Genomic DNA, 27,851 nt, shown 5'->3' with positions numbered 1-27,851 from the left:
CTTAATTTTATTTATTTATTTTTATGTGGTGCTGAGGATCGAACCCAGTGTCTCACACTTAGTAGACAAGTGCTCCACCGCTGAGCTACAACCCCAGCCCTCAGATGAATTGTTTGTACCATTCTGAGAGGTGTGTGTGAGAGTGTGTATTTGTGTATAATGACACACTGACTGCTTTTGCATTCAGACCAAAATAGTTATTTTTTTAAAAAAAATGATGGTTGTAAAGTACATATAACATAAACTGTACCATCTTTTTCATTTTTCTTTTTGTTTTATTTTGATAAGAGTTCCACTATGGGAGCTGGGGTTGTGGCTCAGTGGTAGAGCGCTTACCTAGCATGCATGAAGCACTGGGTTCAGTCCTCAGCACCACATAAAAATGAAATAAAGATATTGTGGCCACCTACAACTAAAAAATAAATATTAAAAAAAGTCTCGGGGCTGGGGATGTGGCTCAAGCGGTAGCACGCTCGCCTGGCATGCGTGCGGCCCAGGTTCGATCCTCAGCACCACATACAAACAAAGATGTTATGTCCGCTGAAAACTAAAAAATAAATATTGAAAAATAAAAAAAAAAAGTCTCACTATGTTGTCCACGTTGGTCTTGAACCCCTGGACTCAAGTGATCCTCCCACCTCAGCTTTCCAAGCAGCTGGGTCTTGGGTACACATTACCATGCTCAACCCATTTTCACCATTTTTAACTGTACAGTCCAGTGGTATTAAATATACTCATAAAGTTGTGCAATCATTCCCATCATCAATTTCCATAACTTTTTTCATCTTGTAAAACTAAACTTTTATGTCTTTGTTCATTTGACCTAAGCTGTTAAATTTATTGGCACAAAATTTTTTTTTTTTTTTTTTTTTTTTTTAAAATATTTATTTATTTATTTTTTGGCAGACACAACATCTTTGTTTGTATGTGGTGCTGAGGATTGAACCCGGGCTGCACGCATGCCAGGCGAGCACGCTACCGCTTGAGCCACATCCCCAGCCCGGCACAAAATTTTTTATAATATTTCCTTATTACCTTTTACTATCTATAGTTGCAATGATGTCATCTCTCTAATTCCTGTTATTAGTAATGAGTATTGTCTCTCCCTTTTGTGATTAGTCTAGTTCACTCTTTTTCTTTTTTTAACATTCAGTGATTTTTATTGGTATATTATAATTATACATAATAGTGGGATTCATGTGACATATTCATACACGCATATAACTTTGTCAATATCAGTCCCCAGTACCACCTGTTTTCCTTCCCTCATCCCTCCTCTTAGCCCCTTCCTCTACTCTACTATTATTTTTTTAAGTTAGTGCATTATAATTATATATAAAAGTGGGATTCGCTGTATATTCATACATGGACATGGCATAATGGTCAAATGCGTTCCTTGCTATCTCCCTCTCCCTCTGCCGTCCCCTCTTGGTTCCCTTCCTCTACTCTGTTGATTTCCCTTCTATATTTAAGGTTCAAAATTTTTCAATTCTATTTATCTTTTCAAAGAACCAGCTTGGCTTCATTGTTATTCTCTATTGTTTTTCTTTTTCATTGTCTTCTACTATAGTTATTATTATTTACATTTTCCTCATTTTTAAAAATTGCTCCTTTTTCCAATTTCTTAGGATGGAACCTAATATCTCATTGATTTGAGATGTTTCTTCAAATTTCTTGTTATAAATTTCTTTCTAAGAAATTAATATTGCTTTAGCTACATCTTTCAAGTTTGGATACTTTTATTGAGTTCAAATATTTTCTAGGGCTGGGGATGTGGCTCAAGTGGTAACACGCTCACCTGGCATGCACAGGGCGCTGGGTTCGATCCTCAGCACCACATAAAAATAAAGATGTGTGTCCACCGAAAACTGAAAAATAAATATTAAAAAATTCTCTCTCTCTCTCTCGCTTTCTCTCTCTTCTCTCTTTAAAAATTTTTTTTTTCTAATTTGTCTTGATTTCTTTTTTGACCTATGGATTATTTAGAAGATCAAGTTATATACTCCACACATCTAGTATGTACAATGGTGACACAGGAATAGGATAACTACAATAGATTTTCATTCAAAAAGAAGGGAAAAGAAGGCATATAATAATCACTAGTCCTTGCAATTCTGAAATCCATCCAGGTGCATATAATCAGTTATTGATCAGAGCCCAATACCTCTCCCTGGTAACAATTCCCCTTGGCTCCTGACTGTACCTTAGGTTGCTGAACCACCTTCTGAAACATTCTTTCAGTTACACACACTCACACACACACATATAAATGGCTTCAGTTTGTTTGCATCTGAGTAGTTCTCAGTCTGCTTCTTATCCACAGAAATCTGAAGATTAAAAGGCCAAGTAAGTATAAAGGTAAAACTTCGTAGATTCTTAAATAACTGCTGTGTAATAAGTATAGATATAAAATATACAGATAAAACAGAGCAAAAGAGTCTGGGAGAGATTCTGCGATAAATTTTATAAAACTAAGAAAAAGGGATGGGGATATACCTCAAGAGTAGAGCTCATACGCAAGGTTCTGGGTTCAATCCCCAGAACTGCAAAAACAAACAAAATACCTGAGAGAATCTGAAAAGATACCGGCTATTGAAAATGAACTGTGACCTTCATAGGGACAGAGCCAACCCCAATGTACTGCAAACTCACATGAAGAGAAGCAAGTGAGCACAAACCCAGATCTCACTCTTCTGCCAATCAATCTCCTCCAATACACTCAAATTCTTTAACCCAAATAGATGCCTGACAGTAAGGGAATTTAAAGATGAAACTCCATATATGTCAGCCCTCCAGAGTAGTGTGGAGAGAGGATCTTCAGGAACAAATAGAAAATAGATAGTGGTACTATTGGGAAATTTATTCAGTGGATAGAGTTTGGAGACATATTGGTGATAAGTTCATAGAACATTAACCCAACAAGAAAAAAAAAGCAATCTCAAGGCAAAAGGTTGTGCAATATGGCTCAGGTATCAATAGTGCTTATACAGTGATAAAATGTAAATACTGAATATGGATATAGCAAAAATCATTATATAAGTATATTAGGAGGTTGGGAGGTAGTAAAAGTACAAATATGTGGTAAGAGAGGTTAAAGGAAATTAGATATATATTTTACACAGTAAGGAGGCAATAGATAATGCCTGAAACTGAAAAATCAAGCAGAAACAACGTAAGCAAGTCATTTAGAAATTTAAAAATAAATGTCAAACAAAAAAGGGGCTGAACATGCTTACCTCTAGGAAATACGAAATTATATTGAGAAAGCTGGGGAATTACTCTTTTTTTCCCTACCAATTCTAGAACTAGTTCCCCCTTTAAACAGTATGAACGTATCACTTTGATTTAAAGAAAAATAAATTAGGAAAAGAATGCTCAGCTTTCAGGGCTACCTGCTTAAAGGGCTACTTCCCTGACACTTCAAGCTTAGTTACAATATTATTCCTCTGGATGATTCTTAGCACCTTGGGCCTCTATTTAGCTCAAATCTCATGGAGTTTTATTATTGGCCTATTGGGCTGAGAGCCCCCTCAAGACAGAGTCCGGGCCTTATTAATCACTGTTCCAAGCACCTGTCATAAATGTAGGCATACAAGGGGCATAGAAGAAATATTTCCTGAACTCTCTTAGTCAACAGCACCAATATCTTACCAGTCACATGGGAGAGTAACGTACCATGACTACACTATCTTTCTAACCCTTCCTCTTGAGCTCTATGACCTGGCCATAGATTTCTTGCCATCTTTGAAATGCACCAGGTCTTGCTCATGCTGTTCCTCAACTACAGATGCCCTCGCTGCTCCCTTCCCATTCTTTATTATTCCTTTTAGGGGCCTCTTGAAGTTCTTCTTCTTCCATGGAGCTTTTCCCAGGTTCCTAGTCAGAATAAATGTTTCCTTCCATTTATCTCAAAACACATTGCCTAAAATTCTACTTGGCACAATCTAATAGCATCTTAATAGCTATGCCTATGAATGACTTTCTTTTTTTTTTTAACCTTAATTTTGTTTATTTAGGTTTTTTGGTTTTTTTTAAATGTGGTGTTGAGGATTGAACCCAGTGCCTCATGCATGCTAGGCAAGTGTTCTACCACTGAGCCACAACTCCAGCCCTAATGACTATCTTATTAAGTACATAAATCCCTCAAGTTCAAATGGCTTAGGCATCACATGTGCTTCACTAGCATGATGTCTAGCATATAGCAGGTCCACAATCATTGCAGAAAGATTTTTTTAGTATGTATACTGCTACTTTTTTCTACCTCCTAACATCCATGTTCTTTTTAAAAAAAAATTTAGTTATACATGGACGCAATATCTTTATTTTGTTTATTAATTTTTGTGTGGTACTGAGGATGGAACCCAGTGCCTCACATGTGCGAGGCAAGCACTCTGCTACTGAGCCACAACCCCAGCCCTACCCATGTTCTTTTGATAACAGTACTAATTTTCTGAACCCACTATTTACAATGTGATTTAAATAGGTGAACCCAATTCATTATTAAGTGAATTTAACTGGCTCATATAACCAAAAAAGCCCATGCATGAGCACTCTGGTTTCAAATAGGCAAAATTCAGGTATTCAAATAATGGTTATAAGACAACCAAAGGCGGGCACAAGTGCCAGGCCAGTCTAATCAACCTTTTTCTTTTGCCTGGTCACTAACAGATTAAAATTTGTGTATGTGATAAAAGAGAGTCCAATCAATGTCAACCCGAGGGCATTGTTGTTGTTATTGCTGTTGTTAGAATTACTGAAAGAGAAGCTCTTTTTCCATCAGAATTACTATAATCATAAGATACAGGCCCAGCGCTGCTAGTGGCCATCTTGAAATGAGCTAGCTTTGCTAAGAAAGAAAACTAAACGGAGAGAAACAAAAGCAGTTTGCTGGTACTTGACTTGAATACTTGAATTCAGCCCATTTGAATACACATTACCTGCCTTTGACAATTTTGATTACAGGAGTCAGTTAATTTTCTATTTACTCATATTCCCCCTACTCTCTCCCATAAGCCATTTTAAGTTGGGTTTCTATGATTTGCAATCACATATATATTCCTATTATTGCTTATTCTTGAAGAACAGAGTATGTGACAGTCTTTTTATCTTTCACAGCACCTAGCACAAAGATAAACATAAAGTAAATTCTCAATAAAAATGAGTTATAGAGTTAAAATGTAATAATTGCCATTCTCTGTTCAAGTGTCATCACTATAGCAAGAGAACAAGAGGTCAAGTTTTTCTAAGTAACAAAAGATCTTTCTAAAATTTTTATTTGAACTTTAACATTTCACCCAAGGATATCTGACTTTAGTAGCATCAGAAACACTCTTTTGTTACCACATGGGATAGAAGGGAAAGAAGACTTCAGTTCTTGGCTCCTTTAAAATTTATGACAATTCTGATCTATTAGAAAGGGCCTCAGAGAAGATATAATGGCACAAATCTAAAAGAATCAGTTCCCAGAGTAAACACAGTCATACCTGTCCACCAACTCCTATCATCAGCACACCCTTAAAATGGAAGTAAATGGTCAAAAGCTATTTACAAAGCAAATAAAGTACAAGCTCAAGTTTCCTCTCATTTTCTTTTCATTTCACATGTACAGCTGTGAGTTGTAATATTTTTGCTCTTCCTCATCTTTCTCCATTATCTTAATTACAAATATGCTTTTTAAAGGACCCCCTCTTTCTTTAATTCATTTTGTCCCATCATCCCAGATGTGGAACACCTATAAAAACTTAAATTGAACAATAAATATACCACTTATGGAAGCTTTGAAAATAATTATTATGCTCACAAAATTAAAAACTTGAGACTTAATACGTTTTAAGCAAGTATCAAAAATAGAAATTGCAACAGAAGGCTTCAGTGAGGCCTTCTCTGACAGCCCTGTGAAAAGTAGCTTTCCAAAATGGCCTGCTGGCATACATAATCCCAGTGCTAACTGGGAGGCTGAAGCAGGAGGATGGCACGGTCAGCCTGGGAAACTTACAAAGACACTGTCTAAAAAACAAAACAAAGCAAAACTTTAAAAAGGACTAGATAGGAGCTGGGGTTGTGGCTCAGTGGTAGAGAGCTTGCCTGGTGTGAGGCACTGGGTTTGATTCTCAGGACCACATATAAATAAATTAAATAAAGGTCCACTGACAGCTAAAAAAAAATGTTTAAAAAAAAGGCTGGATAAGCCAAGTACAATGGCACACGCCTGTAATCCCAGTGGTTCAGGAGGCTGAGGCAGGAGGATTGCAAGTTCAAAGCAGGACTCAGCAACTGTGAGGCGCTAAGCAACATAGTGAGACCCTGTCTCTAAACAAAATAGGGCTGGGGATGTGGCTCAGTGGTTGAGTGTCCCTGAGTTTAATCCCCAGTACCAAAAAAGGGGAGGAGGGGCTGGATACCCTCTCTCTTTTCTCTCCTCCTCCTCCCTCCCTCCCTCCCTTCTCCTCTCTCTTTTCTCTCCTCCTCCTCCCTCCCTCCCTTCTCCTCTCTCTTTTCTCTCCTCCTCCTCCTCCTCCTTCCTTCTCCTCTCTCTTTTCTCCTCCCCCTCCTCCTCCTCCTCCTCCTCCTCTTCTTCTTCGCAAGCTCTCTACCATTGAGTCATATCCCCAGTCCCCTCCCTAATTTCATAACAGAACTTTATACTATCTGAAATTGCCTTACTAATTTATTTGTTTAATTACCTATTACCTGTATGGAATGTTGATTAATCCACATGCTACCATGTTACAACACATTAATATCAACTTTTATTACTAAAAAACTACCTAATCCATTTTGTGATTAAGAAAAATATAGGGATTTCATAAAATAAAATAGGTTGAAAAACCTGCTAATTAGGGAATTAATGATGGAGATTAAATAAACCAACTGGACAATGAAGTTAGAAGTTAAAAAAGCCATATAAGACAAGCAAATCCACAATTCTGAGGGGGAAAAAATGAAGTGTGACAAGGATGAATACATGGTCTGCATTTCAGCTTTTTGCATCTAAGAGACACTGTTCTCAGTTTCTCCTTCATTTCATTCCTGAGAAGCACAATAGTAGATTATATCTTTGAAATCATGCCCACACCTCAACACTCACTGCCTTCTGTGGCTCTGTTAAATTACAGGGGTGCTGAAAGGAGAAAAATCTGTATTCCCACTTCCCCTGCCTAGTCTCTTTTCTTTCTTTTTTTTTTTTTTTAAATGTTGTTTTTCTATTCCTTTTCTCTTTTTTTTTTTTTAATATTTATTTATTTTTTTAGTTTTCGGCAGACACAACATCTTTGTTTGTATGTGGTGCTGAGGATCGAACCCGGGCCGCACACATGCCAGGTGAGCGTGCTACCGCTTGAGCCACATCCCCAGCCCGTGCCTAGTCTCTTTTCAAAAAACAAAATGGGCAAGTAAGAAGCCAGTACTTCTCAGTTCCTCTCCTCTGATCTGCATACCCAAATCCTTGTCTTCCAAACTCCATTCACCTTTCAATCTGTCAATGTCAGAGACCTCTTTTCTGAAATTTCTACCATCTGGCATATTTCTCTGATTCATAAGAAAAATGTAATAAAAATATTTTTTAAATGGATCATCCCCAGGATTTTTGACAAACACAGTTTGACAGACTTGCACAAATGTCTATTTTTTGACTAATTGTGGTCAATAACTGTTTCAATAGGCTTCAACTCCATTTCTGTCACCGTTGGAAAATTAGTTTTAATATGTTCATTCTTCCTTAATCTTAAATATTTCAACAATATATTGGGAAGTATTTAGGGGGTGGGATTTTACCAGCCCTCAAGGAACTACTGAACAGGAAGACTCCCATCCAGGGAAACTGATTAGGTGTTCTTTCCTGGAAACTTCCAATACTTAGTAATATAGCTTTTCTACTGATAGTTTCCAAGATTTTCCTAGGAATCACAGTGAAGTTAAAAAAATAAAAAAGAATTTTACCAGTTGTATAACAGAATTATTCCTCTTCCTTTTTCGCTACAAAATGAAAATCACCACACAAAGTTTCACATGATAACTAATATACTCCTAAAAGACCCATGAATGCACCAAATAATAATGATAACAATAATAGTAACAGGGTTCTTCGTTGCAAGCAACAGGAAAAAAAAATCTGGCAAAGGGGGGCTCTGCTAGAAGAGTTCATAAAATCCACAGGTAGTTGAAGGACTAGGCTTGGAAAAAAAAGACAAAATCAGACAAGAATCTAGGAAGCTTTGGAAGCTATAAGCCAGAAAACTAAGCAAAGGTTTCATAACAATTCGATCTATAAACAGTTACTGCAACTGACACATCTTTCCATGAAAGATTCTTTCTACACCAGTCACAGTGGTGCATGCCTGTAATTCCATGTACTTGGGAGATTGAAGCAGGAAGATCAGTTCAAGGCCAAACTTTAAAAGGGTTGGGGATGTAACTCTGATAAAAAGCCCCTGAGTTCAATCCTCAGTATGGACAAAAAAAAAAAAAAAAAGAAAAAAAAGAAAGTTTCTCTTTGCTTAAGATGGCTAGAGTCACCTTCTGTTGGTCTAGCCAAAAACCTTTACTGCTGCAGAATTTATATAATTTGAGGCTCTTTAAAGAAAAGCCAGTCCAGGGCTGGGGTTGTGGCTCAGTGGAAGAGCACTTGCCTAGTATGTGTGAGGCACTGGGTTCAATTCTCAGCACCACATGTAAATAAATAAAATAAAGGTCCATCAACAACTAAAAAATATATATACTTTTTTTTGTATTTTTTTTTAATTTTTTATTGTTGGTTGTTCAAAACATTACAAATTTCTTGACATATCATATTCCACACTTTGATTCAAGTGGGTTATGAACTCCCACCTTCCCCCCATACACAGATTGCAGAATCACATCAGTTACACATCCATTGATTTACATATTGCCATACTAGTGTCTGTTGTGCTCCGCTGCCTTTCCCATCCTCCACCCTCCCCCCTCCCCACCTCTCCCCTCCCCTCCCCTCCTCTCTCTCTACCCCCTCCACTGTATAACCCTGAGGGTCTCCTTCCATTTCCATGCAATTCCCCTTCTCTCTCCCTTTCCCTCCCACCTCTCATCCCTGTATATACTTTTTTTAAAAAAATAAAAATTGGGCTGGGATTGTGGCTCAGCGGTAGAGCGCTCGATAGCGCAGGCAGGACCCAGGTTCGATCCTCAGCACCACATAAAAATAAAGGCATTGTGTTGTGTCCATCTACACCTAAAATAAATAAATAAATCTATTTTTTTTAATTAAAAATTTAAAAAAAAAAAAAAGAAAGCCAGTTCCATTCTTTGGAGAAATTTTATTTCTCACTATGATCTCCATTCTCCCCACCCCCAACTTTCCTTCTTACATTCAGGTCATACCAAACTTATCTGCGTTTTCAGTTCTACTCCTTTCCTGTGTAGTCCTCTTTTCCTGGAGTTCTGTTCTCCTTTCTTAGTCTTCTAGGCTAAGTTAAATGTTATTTCTCCAGAAACTGTTTCCTGACTTTGTACAATTAATCATTTCTACAAAAGTTTATTCATTAGGACTGGGGTTGTGGCTCAGTGGTAGAGCACTTGCATTGCATGGGCGAGGCACTGGGTTTGATCCCCAGCACCACATAAAAAAATAAATAAAGGGCTGGGGATGTGGCTCAAGCGGTAGCGCACTCGCCTGGCATGCGTGCGGCCCAGGTTCGATCCTCAGCACCACATACAAACAACGATGTCGTGTTCTAAAGGGAAGAGTTAATAAATTAAGTTATCCATAAACTTGTATGACAATTTTTTTCTATATTTTACTAATTTCTAACTGAAATTTAGCATTTCTTTTAATTATAAATATAAGCACAGTAGATTTGGCAGCAACAATATAGAAACCTCAGACATTTTCATATCATATTACAGTTGTACTAGATGTCTCACAATATCACTTATACTCACCACCATTAAAAAATAAGGTATTATTATATTCCTTGATAGTTTCTAGGGGCCTCTGCCAGTTCCGGAAGATGCAACTGATATATAGAGTAGGTAAGAGTTTTAAATTAAAGTTAAGTTCCAAAGATTTTGAATGACTCTTGAGACTCAGAGGTCAAAAAATTGGATCTAGGTTGGGAAGAAGGATTCTGATGTACCCCTGAGACTCTTTTGGCACCCTGAAGAGCTCCCCGATACTTAGGGCTAGCTTCAAATCATTCCAACCCCTGAAGGACTAGGTGATTCAGGATTACTAGTGGCCATAATGCCTGCCAGAAGGAAGCATAAATCCTCTCTGAGGAAAGATAATCTAATTATAGGTCTCACATCTCTCTAGTTTTTCATATACCATGAACATCTCTCAAAAAGAGGAAAAAGGTATAGAACACAAGATAAGGCAACAGAATGAAAAAATGAAAAGAGAGAACAGATAAAAGGGAATCTAGATGATAAACTGTGGATTTTGTAATTACCATGTATTACTATGTTCAAACAAATAAAAATAAGACTTAGCAAACAAACAAAAAAATAACTAAGTAGAAATTTTTGAACTAAAATATACACTAGAATAAGAACTCAGTGGATGGGTTTAAGAGTAATTAGACCCATGGCTGGAGATGTGGCTCAAGCGGTAGCGCGCTTGCCTGGCATGCGTGCAGCCCGGGTTTGATCCTCAGCACCACATACAAATAAAGATGTTATGTCAACTAAAAAAAAAAAAAAAGATGTTATGTCTGCCGAAAACTAAAAAATAAATATTAAAAAATTCTCTCTCTCTCTCTCTTTAAAAAAAAAGAGTAATTAGACCCAAATGAAGAGAATTAAATAAAATGAAAATAGATCAGAAGGAAATATCCAAAAGAAAAATGATAAAAAGTGCAAAAAAAATAAAAGTACAAAAGAGACCGGGGATAAGGGGTGGTGGCTGGGGCTGGGGCTCAGTGGCATGTGTGAGGCATTGGGTTCGACTCTCAGCAACACATAAAAATAAATAAAAAATAAATGTCCACTGACAACTAAAAAAAAAATTATATATAATATAATATAAAATATATAAAATATATATATATATATATATATATATATATGACAGGGGTTACATGTAAAGTTATGACATTTGTGTAACTGGGATCCCAAAAGGAATAAGAGAGTAGAACAGAAGTAAATTTGAAAAGGTAATAATTAAGAATTTTTCAAAACTGATAAAAGACCTTAAACTATACAGTTCAAGAAGCACTAAGAACACTAAATAGTTTAGATACACACACACACACACACACACACAGGCAAACCAAAGCACATTATAGCAAAACCAAAGACCAAGGACAAATTGCCAATAAGTAGCCAGAGATAAAGGACAGTTTGTTTTCTAAAGATCAAAAACAAGACTAAAAGCTGATGTCTCAACAAACAGTGGAAACCAGAAGTGGAAACGGAATGGTAAAATAACTGCCAACCTAGAATTTATACTAGAAAAACAAATATCCTTCAAAAAATAAAGGTGAGAGTTATGCTCATTGTCACACACCTATAATCCCAGAGACTCAGAAGCTGAGGCAGGAGGATCCCAAGTTTGAGGCCAGCTTCAGAAACCTAGCAAGGTTCTGTCTCAAAATTTTAAAAAAAGAGCTAAGAATATAGCTCATGTAGAGTACCCCTGGGTTCAATCCCAGTAACACAAAAAATAAAATAAAAGTCAAGGTGAAATGCTAGTGCAGATACAAATACATCACAATGAATTCTACTTTTATGTATAACTCTACTGCATCAATTAAAAATAAATAAATAAATAAATAAATAGAAGAAAGAGAAGTAAAGGAAGAGGATGGGGGTAAGGAAAAGGGGAGGGAAAATGGAAGTGTTAGGGATTGAAATGAAATAAACTGAATTTAGAAATAAGTCAAAATGAACCCCCTGCTAATAAAAACATTTAAAAGTGAAAATTCAAATAATAATCTATGGACTAGTAGTTTTCTGTTTTCTTTTTGTTTTGCAGTGCTGGCAACTGAACCCAGGGTCTTGTGTATGCCAGGGAAGTGCTTACCGCAGAGCATAGCCTCAGCCTCGTAGTTCTGAATTAATGTTAAGGTCCTTTGACAATTTTACCATGATTACAGAAAATATTAATCTTAGTGGAAGCTGCATGAAAGGGATAAGGGAGCTCTATATTACTTTTGCAACTTTTTTGTAAGTCTAAAATTATTACACACAGATGGAAAAGGTGAAATTAAGATAATTTCAGAATGGAAGCTCCATGAGGGTTGGGATTTCTTTTTTCTTTTTCTTTTTTTTTTTTTTATCGCTACCTAATACCCAGAACACTGACTAAGATATAGGTACTCAGTAAATATTTGTTGAATAAATCAATAAACACCATCAATAGCAGCTACCATTTATTAAACACTATATCTTGGATAGAATGCCAAACACTTTATCTTCATTATTCTCATTTAATCCTTTGAACAATCATGTAATGTGGAATCTTATATTTTATATATGTGTCTTCCTAATTTATAGATGAGACTAAGCATTTTCCTGAGATCATGTACTAGAAAGTGGCAGACCCTCAGACACAGATTTATGTGACACCAAAATGTATGACACCAAGCTACAGTGCTTTCATGACACATAAATAATGTCTCCTTTTTTTCTCCCCCTATTCTAATTCTATTCATCTTTCCAGGTTAAGACAAACTCCTCTATGATGTTTCTTTAACTAATCGTCATTATTTCTCCTTACTCCTTCCCAGCATACTGGGCCACACAACTTAATGTATTGTTCTCTAATTGTTAACGAGTAAGCATTACCTCTTCAACCAGCTTACGTCTCCTTACCGGCAAGTGGCCATATTTTATAACCCTATTGATATTATAGCTTATAGCACATATCAAAGTTCTATAACAAAACTTAATATTTGGTAAAGGGATGAAGAAAAACATTTAATTTGGGAAAAAAAAAAAAACCTGTAAGAAATAGTGTTTTTAGATGCTTTAGCCATCAGGCCTGTATGGTTTAAAATTCTAAGCATCAAATCTGATTCAGAAAAACACTACCTTTAAAAGGTAATTTTTACATCAAATTTTCTATAGTATCTCTTGGTAAAACCCTCTTGAGAGGGCATTTGTATTGCATAGAAGGTCAAGTATGACAGTGTACAGATAAACAGTTATCCCCAGACATGTAAACTGTAGCTTGTGTGGTGTAAATATACTCTCCTGCGTGGAACTGCCTGGGTAACATTCTCTCTTTGGACTCTGTGGTTCCTCAATACATTCCAACTGTTCAGAGGCCAGAGTGTGGCTCTACAAGCACAGATAAACAGCTTCCTGGAGCAGGCTGCCAGCATGAGGAGCAATGACCTCAGCAGAGAAGGTCTGTTTTTCATTACCCTGAGCCATCATTGTCCTGGCTAGATGGAAGAGTAGGAACGATGCAAGGTGGATAGACTTGACTGACCCAGGTCTCCTGTTACACCTTTCTAATTTAGGAGTCAGGGAAAGGAAGTACAGATGGGAGGAGAGGAAATGGCTTATAGCTGAAGAAGAAAAGGCAAAAGTTTGTTAAGTTATTCTCTGAATGAACTAAATGAAAAGTAAAGTGGTCAAGATAAAATAGCTAATAAACATGCAGGAGGAGGTCATCAATCTACGAAGAAGACTCAAAATGCCGGGTAAGTAATAAGTGTTACAGAAAACAAGAGAGACTAAAAAGTCTTCAAGATCTTCAACTCTGAGACAATTTAAAGAGAGAGAAAACTATCATTTTCCTAGAGATTCACCAAGTAAGAGATGAAAAAATTCCAGAAAACTAAAGCTAAATTAAAAAGGAATGACACATAATGCAAATGAATTATATAGAACCAAATACTTAATTCATGTCATTTCATCTGATTTGCATAACTATCCTTTGAGATAGGTTATATCATCCCTAGCATTGATCTAGACCTGGAAAATTATAATGCAAGGACATTAACAAAGACATTTATTGTTGATATTCATTGTCAATGAAAAAGGAATGAATTCAAGGGTGTTTTTATGGTCACCCAAGAAATGATGTTTTACCCAAACTGCTTTCATCATGATATTTTCTATTGTTATAGCCTCAGAAGTCAGCAAAATTGGAACCCATCTGTTCTATAATAAATTTACATGCTCATGACATGTTCTGATAAGATGTGTTCCACTGCGCTAGTCAGCATGGCATCTGATAGTTGAAAAAAGCAATCTTCTGGCCTCAGACAGGAAATTAGTTGGATATGACACCCCTTGAAGGAACCTGAGAAACAATTTGTTTTGTGGGTAAGTCATTGACTTCAAAGATGTATCTGCCATGGTGCTGGAAGCCAAGAAATAGACAAACATCTTAGCAAATCATAATGGCAGAGGTAAACCTCATTTCTTTCACTGCACTTTTTTTTAAGAGAAGAAAAAATCTTGGCATGGCTGCCAAAATTCTAACTGCCCTTCCTCTTTCTCCTCTATTCCCTCCACCCCATCCTAGTTCATTAAAGACCTCTGGTTAAGGTGCCAAATCATGTCACTTTTTCCTGTTCTTGTGCCAGGTCTATGCCACCAGCACCACAGATCTTCAAGAATTCTGAACAAATATTGGAAGAAATTAAAAGCACAAAAAATTTAAATTGCTATATTATTGATGAAATCAGCATCTTAACTTCTGATGAGCTATTTTACATTACTAATAACAAAGCAGAATTTGAATTCACACTTGTGGTTGTCTACTTGATTGCTAGAGGAACACTGAAAGAATTATCAGAGTGGTAGATGACAAGGCATATCAGGGTGTGGCCAACTAAAGATCTTTTATATTATTTATAGATTAAAATAAATCAAATTAGTTCTCCAAAGAGAGATATTTGAGGGTGAAGAATTATACATGAGTTTTATATTAGCTAGCTGCAAGAGCAGCTCCCATGAAAACAGAAATATTATTACTGGGTCTTAAGAATACTTTGGCCAAGGATGGATAGAGTTCCTTCATTTCCTCTTATTGAATGGTTTCACAACAGCTAAGTTTCTCTTAACTTGGAGAAAGGAGGGCTGGGGAAGTAGGGTCTTTCCTGACAGGGAGATTCTAGGCCCAATTATTACTTCTGTAACCTTTAACTCTGACTTCTGAATGAATCACGGGACCAGTGGACTGTGAAATCGCTTCCTCAGTTACCAGGTCAAGTGCTGCTGGATGGTTTCCTGTAACCATAACACGAAGGAACTGAAAAAGAAAGATGGATTCTACACAAATAGCAGTTCCATGTATCCTCAATGACCCTGTACTTTTCATTGTCAATATAGATTTTGGTGACCCTTAACTCACTGCTATGGTTCCCTGGAGTCCTTCTGCTCTAATGTATCTCTGCTAAATAAAAAAGAACCAGAATTCTCTACAAATTTCACAAATTGATGGCTTAACAGAAATGTCTGGGCCAGTAACACTGAGGACAGGATTGCTTTAACTGAAGGCAAAATCTCTTCCTGGCAATTCCCTGTGTGTGAGAATCCAGATGCTGACAATGAGAAATGGGCAAATTTTTTTTGTTACAATGTGTCAACTCCAGCTAAGAACTGAACTATGGAAAAAAGGCAGGAGGGGGCAGGCTGCAGGGAGAAGCACTACCCCTTTTGAAGAAGTCTATAATAGGATTAGTCACCATTATTTCACCACACCACATTTTGGCTCAATTTAACAACAATAAATAGGGAAAACATGGAGCAGAAATGGCCCAGAGAAGTCTCAAGTCCATTCCTCAGTCAAAATTCCAATCCTGGAAATTGGTGAAGTCCTGGTTTGCTCTGTTTCTTGATGCCCCAATTCTCTGCTCCTTCATTACCATGGACACCAGAAGAACTCAAAATATTACTTAAATGTTAGATGGTGGATGATCCTAAAAAAAATCTGCCAACTTTAGAACTGAAAGTTTACACCCCGATTGTTCTAGATTATGTAGGGGAGAAGTGGATCATCTCTCATAGGGCTTAGAAGACTTGTTTTCAAAAAAGAAGAAACAATCCATATTTTATAATCATGAACTGTTTTCACTAGAGTTAAAATTTAAGTGATTTAAGAATAATGTAATCTCTTTTCTCCAGAGTGAATTAATGAAGTTCATATTTCATAGATTTATTCTCATTAAAGCAATAAAGAGGGAATTTCATGCTGAAGCTTTTTACTGCAATAGTATATACCAAAAAAGAATTCAACTTTCCAATTAAATTCTGATAATTGGGCTGGGGTTGTGGCTCAGTGATGGAGTGCTCACCTAGCACTGGGTTCAATCTTCAGCACCACATAAAAATGAAAGATATTGTGTGCACCAACAACTAAAAAATTTAAAAAGAAAAAAAAATCTGATAATTACTATGTCTCAGAATGAAATCAATGTTCCTTTTCTAAAAACAATTTATTTAAATAAAGTTTTTCATCTCCATATTTATTCCACATGGTAGACAGCAAGGCATGAGGGAGATGAGTAATCTATTAAGTAGCTTTTTTAGGAACACTGATCATTAATGGTTCTCCATTTTGAACAGCAACAAATAAAGTCCATCAAATTATCTCTTTTTGATACAGTCAGCCTAGGTAATTGAGGTAAACAAAGAGAAAGAGAGTGGTCCTCTGAGCTAAGTCACTGACTTTCTGATGGGATGAGCATCCAAATATCATCTATTCTGGCCATTCTATAAATCACATTGCCCTGGTTATTTTCTTGTTGTATTTTATGTTACAGTTGTCATCTTGTAATCTTAAGAATATTACTTCTATGTGCCTGAATTTCTAAATGTGTAAAATGTGGATACCACTAATAATCTATCTCATAGTTTTTTGAACATTAAATGAGACAATCTACATTATATTCTTAGAACAGTGCCTTACACATAGTATTTATTATCACAACTATTCTCATCATCATCGTTTGCTTGTTTATTAACTATCTTTCATTAAAACACTAGGTCCATGAGGGCATATAGCGTATTTGTCTTGTTCCCTGATTCTTCCATTGCCTAGTACAAATAGGCACATAGTAGGTGCTCGAAAACTAATTACTGAATGAATTCTATCTTTTTGTTTGTTTGTTTGATTTGGTTTGGTACTGAGGCTTTAACCTAGGGTCACTTTACCACTAAGCCACATCCCCAGTACTTTTTATTCTTTATTTTGATACAGGGTCTCACTAAGTTGCTTAGGGCTTCACTAAGTTGTGAAAGCTGGTTTCAAACTTGCAACCCCCCTACCTCAGCCTCTGGAGTTGCTGGGATTACAGGCATGAGCTACCACACCCAGCTGTCTGTGTTTTCATCCTTAAAATAAACCTCCATCAATGAAGGTAATCTGTGTACTTCTTTTCCTTGCAACAGTCATCATCAAACTTTCACCAAGAAACTAAAATCCATCATTTAAAAAAACAAAAACAAAAACAAGATAATTTGATCATAAGAAAGAGCCCTCCTGGGCCCACTGACCAAGACCACAGAGTAATCACTCTTTTCTATATTAGTATGTGGAAGTCAAGCTCCCTGATGCCACAGGGTTATAACTATCAATTTAGCCTGTGAAGAATGGTTCCCAATTCTGATAGGAATTCTCAGATTTCAGCCTGTTTTTCTCCCATCATTATTTTCCAATGTCTTAAAAAGCCACAAGAACCTGGTCGTACTCTGCTGTGGTCTCTAAGTCACAGCCACTCCAGCCTCATTTTCTTGGATGCACTCCTTCAGAGGGCCTGACCCAGCACTGACTTGGTCTATTCTTAGAGTAGCACCTCTAAATGTTAATTTCTTTTACCTTCCCCTGGTTGAAGGACAGAACTCAGAAGTAGAGGTTACATATAACATAAAAGAAAATCCTCTGGAATTATATGTACTAACCCTTCTCTCAAGAGTGTCCAGAGGAATCTGACCTGCAGACCTAACTGTCTTGCAGACATACACATAGTGCTGCTCAGCCCCTTGTGTTTTACATTTCATCCATATTTGCTGGAATAATCATGAACTTGTTTGAAAACACAAACAACCAAGGGATAACAGCAAAGGTGAGAGGGCAAGCACTTTAAAGAAGAAAATCAACAAGGCTGGGGCTGCAGCTTAGAGGCAGAGCACTTGCCTAGCTGGCATGAGGCACTGGATTCGATCCTCAGCACTACGTAAAAATAAACAAATAAAATAAAGGCATTCTGTCAATCTACAACTACAAAAAAAACTTTTTTTTTAAAAAAAAGAAAATCAACATAAAAACCCTCCAAAAACAACTTCAAGGAATAACTCTGCCATTGTTTAAAGGTTAAATCACCCATCATTAAATGTATGAAAAGGCATGAACTTGAAACTGCAAGAAGTGTACAGTTAACATATTTTTTTTTAAAGTCAAGCTTCCTGCTATTTAGAGATAGGTCCAACTGTATCCCCCAAAAGGCCAATACTAAATATATAAATGGTAATGAATTGACGTCACTGGACAAGGATATAAGATAAGTTTACAGAGTATCATTCATAGGGAAAATTCAAGAATTGCAGAAATCATATCTAGCAGAGATCTCAAATTTATCAGGGTAGGCCTCCAGCAACATGAGGCACTAAAATGATGTGAAGGCAGTGGACAACAGTGGAATTTGCAGGCAAACTCCTAACTCTGACACTTATTAGCTTGTGAACTTGAAGAAGCTCTTTAAAGCATTACATCGAGGAGTCTCAGTTTCCTTATCAATGAAATAGAAATAATAATTGTACCAATACCTCAAAGAATTGTAGTGGATGAGACATAGCATGAATTTAATAAAAACTGCCCATTATAACATGTAATTATTATATTATTAATATAAGCATGTAAAGCTTTATTAAAACTCTTTCATAGATGAGGCAACTGAAGCCAGTTTTCAGAAATGTGCCTAAGGGCGCAGAGAGAGAATTTATAGGAATAAGGAGCTCAACTTTCTCCTATGAATCAATACAAACTGGGGGCCTGAAACAGAAGGATTTTCACTAGCTAAATCTTTACAGTCAAAAGTAAAATCAGGAGCTTCTAACAATCAGGATCCCTTGCTTACCATTCTGTCATATAGCTAGAACTTTTTAGTATTAAAAAAAAAAATGTCTTTGGTCAGGCACAGTGGCACATGCCTACAACCCCAGTGGCTTGGGAGGCTGAGGCAGCCTCAGCAACTTAGCAAGGCACTAAGCAACTTAGTGAGACCCTGTCTCAAAATAAAATAGAAAAAGGGCTGGGGATGTGGTTTAGTGCTTAAGCACTGCTGGGTTCAATCCCCGGTACAGGGGGAAAAAAATGTCTTTGTAGCTTTGATGCTGGCATGCCTTTCACTTCTCAAAATAACTTAACCTCAGGCCAATCTGATGTCTTAGAGTTATAGAAGTGTCAGGTATGTGCCACTCACATACATTATGTAATTTTTAGTTTCCTGGGAACCAGAAACAGCTTACTTGGCAACTAGATTTCTCTCAGTAGTGTAAAAAATCTTTAAAAATTTTTCAGTAGTATATTGGCAGATGAAAAGCTATCTATAGTTAACAGCATTCTAAAACAGCTATAAATCTCACTACTAGTTCTCTAGAGTTCAGTATCAGTTACATAGACCAGTGGGGTTCACTTGCAGTGCTAGTCACAGCTTCCTAAAGAGCAGAATACAGTGTTCTACTCCCTAAAATTAACAACAGAGAGGGGAAAAAACAAACAAACAAGAAAAATAGTCCTCATTATAATAAGATCAAGAAAAAGAATAGAAAACATGTTATAGCTTAAAATGTAGATACAGTTAGAGCAAGAAATATTTACCTAACATTTATTACATGTTATACACCACACCAAGTAGTAGGCAAACAGAGATGAAGAAGAAACGATGCCAACCGTTAAGGAACCACAAGAGAAAAGACTTATAAAGGAGGTGGGGTAGGGTGGTTAAATGAAGAAAAGGCCAGGAAGAAGCCTTACCCCCAGAAGAGTCATATTTCACTTGGCAAGGAGCCTCCTGAGTGCTGGTACAGATTAAATGGCCTAGAAACTTGACCCCTGGCTTGTCAGTTCTGTAAAAGCAAGCAAGGCTATTCAATCTTAGCCTTTATTCGCTGCCCACCTCACTTGCTTCAGTCCACACCATGAGAACAAGATTCCTTTCTGTACTTCATCCTCCTTTAGAAGGCTGGGAGAAGCAGCTAGCCCTCTGCCCAGAAAGTTTGCTTTCCCAAGAACTTAAAATTCAAATCCATTAGAGCTCCAGTTCATTATTCTGGAGGCTGAGGCAGGAAGATTACCAAATTTGAGGCAACTCTGGGCAACTTAGCAAGACCTTGTCTCAACATCAAAAAATTAAAAAGGTCTGGAGGCAAGCTCAGTGATAGAGTGTCACTGGGTTCAACCCACAGTAACAAAAAACAAAAAGCAAAAGAAGGGCTGGGGTTGTGGCTCAGTGGTAGAGCGCTTGCCTGATGTGTGAGGCACTGGGTTCAATTCTCAGCACTGCATATAAATAAGTAAAATAAAGGTCCATTGACAACTAAAATAAAAAGACCTAGGGAGAGTACAAGTGTTCTTCTAACAGAAACCCAAGTATAGACTTTAGTTTTAAATAAATTTAAGAACTTTTAATTTTAAAAAGAATAGCTGTCTAATCCCCAATGAGAACCTGGAGGATAGATGCGGGGCGGTGGGGGGGGGGGAAATCTATGGTAAAGGAAGACAGACTTCAGTTCATAATTCACCTTAACAGGAAGCCTATAGAGGTTATTCTTCCTGTCTTAGAATGTTCCCAAAAAGCCAGGAAAAAAAGGAAAGAGAATCCAAGAGATTATATAAATATATGATGGCATATTGGCCATAAAAATAATGGTTTGTATTTCGTTTTTTTGGTACCAGGGACTGAACCCAAGGGCACTTAACTACTGAGCCACATCCCGGGCCCTTTTTTTAATTTTTTGAGACAGAGCCTCTCTAGGTTGCTGAGTCTGGCCTTGAACTTGTAATTCTCCTGCCTCAGCTTCCCGAGCCACTGTCATTACAGGTGTGAGCCACCAAGCCCAGCTAACACTTTGTATTTCTTTAGCATATCTTTTCATGAAGATTAAGAGAATTTTTTGTTCATTAGTTTGTTTGTTTGGTGTTGGGGATTAAACCCAGGGACTTGCATGTGCTAGGCAAGTGTTCTACCACTGGGCTACATTTCAAGTCTTGTTGAAAATTTTTATTTTAATAGAAACAGGGTCTCACTAAGTTGCCCAGGCTGGCCTTGAACTTCAGTTCAGATCTCTTGTCTCTACCTCCCAAGTAGCTGGAATTATAGGTGTACACCAACATGCCTGTCTAAGATTAATGTGTTTTTAAAAAGTGATTATCTCATTCAGCCTAAAAACAGTTCTGTGATATTCTAAACATAATAACCATTTTTACTTTTCCATAGCTCAGTCATAATTTTTATTTATTTGCAGTACTATTTATTTATTTATTTATTTGCAGTATGAGAGACTGAACCCAGGAATGCTCTACCATTGAGCTACATCCCCAGCCATTTTTATTTTATTTTGAAAGAGGGTCTCACTAAGTTGCTGAGGCTGGCCCCAAACTTGTGATCCTCCTGTCTCAGCCTTCTGAGTCGTTGGTATTAAGGTGTCTAACACTGCACCCAGCTCCACGCATATTTCACCCTGAAGCATGACTCTTCAAACAATATAATCTATGAAAGATGTATCCCTCTAAAAATGCTCATAAATCATTAAGTAATTTGTATGACATCCTACAGAAAGAAAACTGCCCAGGAACACCATTTTAATCAATTTCATGACAAAAGTAAGCCATGAAAAAGAGAGGCTAAAGGATCACCAACTAAAGGAAATCAGTGAATATTATGAATAAAGGAGAAAGTTAAAAACTATAAGAGGAACCTGAAGAAACAGATTTAATAGATCAAACAAGCAGTTGTTAACTAACTACTATAGTCATAACCATCCTCACAACATATCACTGGACAAAACTAGCTTCATGAAAGGCATGCTCCCAAACATGTCAGGCAGACTTCAATCAACCTTCCAGAACTAAACATTCACTGCCACTACATAATCATCATTGTTCTGCTCTATTCTTCATGTATCCTGCCTGCTTCCAAGTACCTCTTTTGGGTTCGCCCTTTTAGCAAAGCATTCATGTACTTACTATTCAGTGAAGAACCTGGCAATGCCATACTGGCTAATATCCTCCCTGTTCTCTAGCAGTTGACACACTGCATCCTCCATGTACGTGAGGACATGTCGCTGGGCTGCAAACAAAAAGCAAGAGAGAAAGAGAAAATGAGAGAGATTTTTTAAAGATCAGTAACGTTCTTCCAATTCCAGTAGGAGGCCTTACAAGTCAATCAAGGTGAGCTCTACCCTAGGAAGTGGACTGGAATAGGCAGAGCAAACTTGCTGGCCCTAACTGAGCTATGATCTCAATGGACCAAATAGGGGATGAACAAACGTGAAGAACACAAGCTACTGCCATCTGGCTCATGGTTAGTATCAGCATCAACCTTTCATTCTTCTTTCAGTGAGGAAGACGCTTCTTTCAGTGCTGAGGCGCTTTAGCACCGCTTAAGAAATACACCGGGAAGTTCTCTTCTTTATTCCTCTTCCACCAAGTTCCCTCTGCTTCTGCATGTTCAAAACCTTATTCTAGGAATTCCATTCCTGAAGCCAGGATGATCTGACTGTAAAGAAAACTTAGTTCTTTAATTTTAAAAAAGTTACCGAAAAAGGCTAAAGACCATGGAAATTCCAAAACTGTGGTGTAAGTTACGACACTGGTAAATAACAACAGCATGAAATCTGGGTAGCTCAATTTATTACATATCATATTTTCTACATTTGTTGTGACTGAGAAATGTGTCAGTTAACACTGGGCTTGTGATACAGAATGTGAATATTTCAGCTAGACAGACTTGGGTTATTTTTTATTGTTACATTATATGTAATAGTGGGATTCATTAAGTCATTATCAGATCTGGGTTGAATCATGGCTCTGTCTTTTATAACTTAATCTGGGATAATTACTTTATCTACACCTGTTTTCTTCTATATCAAGTGTGAAAAAGCAATATAATTTCAATCTATTTCTCAAAGTATAATCAATCAGATCAATCTCTTGATCTGACTAAGATTCCCTATTAAAATGCAGATTTGTAGACTTAGGGATCATAAACTTCTAACTGGATCCCAGTAATTATTAATAAATACCTTTGGTGTTTCTTATGTGCCCTGAAGCTTAAGAATCATTGCTTAAGAACATGGGCTTTGGAGTTCAGGGAGACCCAAGTTCCATTTTCAGCCCTACCATTTCCCAGCTGTGTGACACTGAACAAATTATCCCCAAGCCTATTTCCTCCTTGTAAAATGTGAATAATAATCCTACCTCACCTGCCAAATAGGGTTTTAAAAATTAAATAAAATAAGGTATGTAAAACACCACAGTGCCTAATGCGTACTACATACTTGATACATTTTCTTAAAAGTCCATCAGAGGGTCTGGGGTCGTAGCTCAGTGGTAGAGCACTTGCCTAGTATGTGTGAGGCACTGGGTTTGATCCTCAGTGCCATATAAAAATAAATAAATAAAATAAAGGTATTGTGTTCATCTACAACTAAAACAAATTATTTTTTTTTTTAAAAGTCCATCAGAAGGGCCAGGATTATACCTTAGTGGTAGAACATTTGTGTAGCATGCATAAAGTCCTGAGTTTATTATTATTACCTAGGAGGAGCAGGGAGCAAGCCTATCAGAAAGGGTTATTGGGATTTACTAAAAAATAATAAAAGCTGGAGATTCCTATATAGCAGGGCTCAGCTAATGCTTCTTCTACTTACCCTGAATTTTATCTTTAGTTATGACAATTGTATCCTGACATACTTTACAAAAGAGCTTCCAATTCATGTTCACATCCATCACCCAAAAATTTAGAAAAATACTTTATTCTGGAGCAATAAGACCAATCCAAAAGTAATGAATATCCTGCCAAAAAGCAATTCTAAGAAGTTACTGCCAAGGTTGATATTTGCTTAAGTATAGTTTCATTCCTCAGGAAAATATGGAAAGATTACCTAAAATTTGCCAAAATGTATGCTTCAAAAAACTATTTCTGTGGGGAAAAAAAATCTTTACCACATGTATCTAAAATAGAACAATAATCTCTCCAGGATATATAAAGAACTCAAAAAACTTAACCCCCACAAAACAATCAATACATGGGCTAAGAAACTGAACATACACTTCACAGAAGAAGAAATACAATCAATCAACAAACATGAAAAAATGTTCATTATCTCTAGCTATTAGAGAAATGCAAATCAAAACTACTCCAAGATTTCACCTCACTGCAGTCAGAATGGCAATTATCAAGAATACAGGAGGACTGGGGATATAGCTCAGTTGGTAGAGTGCTTGCTTCGCATGCACAAGGCCCTGGGTTCAATCCCCCAGCACCACACAAAAAAAGAAAGAAACAATAAGTGTTGGCAAGGATGTGGGGGAAAAGGTACACTCACACAATGCTGGTGGGACTGCAAATTGGTGAAAACACTATGGAAAGCAGTATGGAGATACCCCAGAAAACTTGGAATGGATACACCATTTGATCCAGCTATCCTACTCTTCATTTTATACCCAGAAGACTTCAAATCAGCATACACAGTGATGCAGCCACATCAATGTTTATAGCAGCTCAATTTACAATAACTAAACTATGATACCCTTCAAAATAGATACTCTTCAACAGATGAATGGATAAAGAAAATGTGGTACATATACACAGTGGAATATTGCTTGTCCTTTAAAAAGAATGAAATTATGGCATTTACAGGTAAATGGATGGAACTAGAGAATATCATGCTAAGTGAAATAAGCCAATCCCCAAAAAACAAAAGCCGAATGTTTTCTCTGATAAGCAGATACTGATCCATAGTGGGGTGCAAGGATAGGGAAGAATGAAGGAACTTTTTAGTTTGTGTTGAGGGGAGTGAGGGGAGGGGGTGGGGCTGTGACGATGGGAAGGACAGTAGAATGAGACAGACATTACTACCCTATATACATGTATGATTACATTACTGGAGCGACTCTGTACCATATACAGCCGGAGGAATGAGAAGTTGTGCTCCATTTGTGAACAATATGTCAAAATGTAGTCTACTGTAAATTAATTTAAAAAACCCAAAATACTATTTCTGAAGTCCTGATAGTCTAGTGAAGTTCATAAAACAAATCCACCAAGCCTTCTTCATCTGACAATAGTGACCCAAGGTTTCACCATGTTTGCACCAGCCTGAAGTCCAGAAAAGCAACATGGTCACATTTTCCATGAGTTGTCTGTCTTACCTGTATGAAGTACTTCCTCAAACTAACAACTATCAACCACTGCAAATTGCCCTTCCCCCAATAAAAGGATGTCAAAACAAAACAAAACCAGAGCTTCATGGACTCAATTCATCCAACAGGAAAACTGTTTCTTTAAGAAATGGCCTAAAGGGATGGAGACAGAGCCACGTGGAGAGAACTTACCTAACATTGGGGAGGCCCTGGGTTCGATCCCCAGTACTGCAAAAACATAGCAACAACAACTACAAAAAGGCCAAAACTGGGAGCTGGGGGTGTAGTCGGTGGCGGGGCATGCACTAGCACGAATTAGGCCCTGGTTCCATCCCAAGCACTAAGAAAAGAAAACAGTAAAAAAGAAAAAAGCGCCAAATCTGAAAATGAAGCTGTGAGACAAACGTGGCAATAATTATTTTCAAAATACCAATCATTATAACTAAGTAAACATTAAACTGGGAAGAAAACATGGCCAAACAGTAAAATCACCTGTATTTTCACCTCTGTGCGCCCCTTCCTTCCTCTACCCACTTACCCTGATCTGACAAAAAAAAAAAAATTCCTTCCTTGGGCAACATGGCCTTTTTATGACTTACCTCTACCTAAGGCTAGTACAGGATTTTTTTTTTTTCTTTTTGATGGTAGAAATGAAAGAGATCCACTTAGAAGCAAATCCTGCTGCTTCTCCTCCCTTGCTCCAGGGACTAAAAGTTAGTGTGAAAGCCCTTTACATAGGAAATGTTTTAGAGCAGTTAGAATCAAAGCACTTTTGTCATCCCAGAAATTTAAAAAGGAGGTATTTTTTGGAAAATAGATTACACTAAAAAAAAGAGAGAAAAGAAAGAAAAATAAAGGACTATACCCATTTCACATTTATTTGCCAATCAGACATTTACTTTAATATTACAATAACAGCTGCTTTTTTTGAGCCCCTGTGCAACTTATTGAATAATGGGCCAGAAAATGTGCTGAATGTTTTATACACATTATTTAATTTTCAAAACAATCATATGATAGGCATTTTTACTTTACAAATGGGAGAACTGAGACTTAAAGAATTAATTGGCTCAAGATTACAAAGCAAGCAGAGGGGCCAAGATTTAAACCAAGGCTTGTCTGATAACAAGAATCTGTGCTCTAATACACTGCCTCATCATTAACAAGTTATAATCCCATGAGGGAAGCAAAAATTATCTTCATTTTACAAACAGCACAAAGACAGGTATGTACGGTAACAATAAAATCATCTGAGATACACGGTCTTTTTGTGTCTGTGTGAATTTATGCATGTGTATATATGCATGTGCACGTGCATGTATTTCTGTCCTGTCCCCACCTGCATACCATTTGTATGAAGTTAGAACTTGTCCCCAAATTTCAAGTTTTTTACAAAGAACCACCCCACCACAAAGTATTCACCCCACCCATTCCCAGTTCACAAAGTGGAAACAGGAAGTCCTGGTGCTTTATTAAGCTGTGGGTGGTGAAGAGAAGGAGCTATGAGCTGCAAAGGTAGGGAAAGGCTCCTTTCCATGAGAATTTCACACCAGCCAACAGCCAAGTGTGAAGCGCTCTCTAATTGCTGCTCCTTGGTGGTTTCTTTCACCTGCAGTTCTTATCAGCCAAATATTCCCTCTGTGGTTAAGTGTACCACCCAGCCCTGGAAAATCCTTACAGTTTATCAAACTTCAATGAGACAGAAGTTCAAAGCTCTTGCCTGGCAATAAAACATGGAGAGTGTCATTTTATATTATTTTTTTAAATGCAAAGGAATAGGCTTTAATTTATGTGAATGATTAAAGAATCAAAACAGCACACCTGCACCCCTGGAGGGCAAAGATACCTGGCCCACCTTAGCTGCCCTATTGGAAAAAGGAAAACCATTCAAGATAGGCTTTTCCTCTTCAGCTTCACCTCGACTTCCACAAGATCATGGTTAAATCTTCCAAGATGTACCAATGAGGCGCTGAAATCCGCACTAATACCCAGCTGCACATGTCTTGTTCAGATATCATCACTGTCTGAGATAAGCATTTTATAGGTTCATCAGACTACACTGAAAAAAACCTAAGGGAAATGTAAAGAAACACTATGATCCTTATATGAATCAAGCAAAAGAAGGTAACTGTAGATAAGAAACTTCTGGGTTCTGTTGATGTCCCCTATGCTGATCATTTAATCTCTTTATATCACAGTCACTCCTGCTTTAAAAGGGTTATAATACCAAGATTATGTTTGACAATAAACTAGTGCCTTAGAAAACATCTTATAGGGCTGGAGTTGTAGCTCAGTGGTAGAGCACTTGCCTAGCATGTGTGAGGCACTGGGTTCGATTCTCAGCACCACATTAAAAAAAAAAAAAGAAATGTGTGTGTATATATATATATATATATATATATATATATATATATATATATACATATATATATACACACACACACACATATATGTATTGTCTCCATCCACAATTAAAAAATACATAAAAAAGAAACCATTTTATATACACAAAAAGTAACATATTAATGATTGTATTATTGCTATTTACTGACTA

At 37.1% G+C, this 27,851-nt stretch overlaps 1 protein-coding gene across 1 annotated transcript in view; it reads right to left on the bottom strand.

The window, feature by feature from the left end:
* Positions 1-27,851, bottom strand: part of Cstpp1 (centriolar satellite-associated tubulin polyglutamylase complex regulator 1) — a 176,233-nt gene that overhangs the window by 118,432 nt on the left and 29,950 nt on the right. The window contains exon 2 of the mRNA XM_046457479.2: positions 22,118-22,220. Within this exon, the coding sequence (XP_046313435.1) occupies positions 22,118-22,220 (103 nt within the window). The remainder of the gene's footprint in view (positions 1-22,117; positions 22,221-27,851) is intronic.

This window comes from Marmota monax, unplaced genomic scaffold (genome assembly GCF_021218885.2).
Source record: "Marmota monax isolate L192 unplaced genomic scaffold, Marmota_monax_Labrador192_F-V1.1 WCK01_AAM20220418_F8-fsc00047, whole genome shotgun sequence".
Classification (NCBI taxonomy): Eukaryota; Metazoa; Chordata; class Mammalia; order Rodentia; family Sciuridae; genus Marmota; species Marmota monax.
The sequence above is the reverse complement of the archived record's forward strand: the minus strand, read 5'-3'. Positions and strand labels throughout refer to the sequence as shown.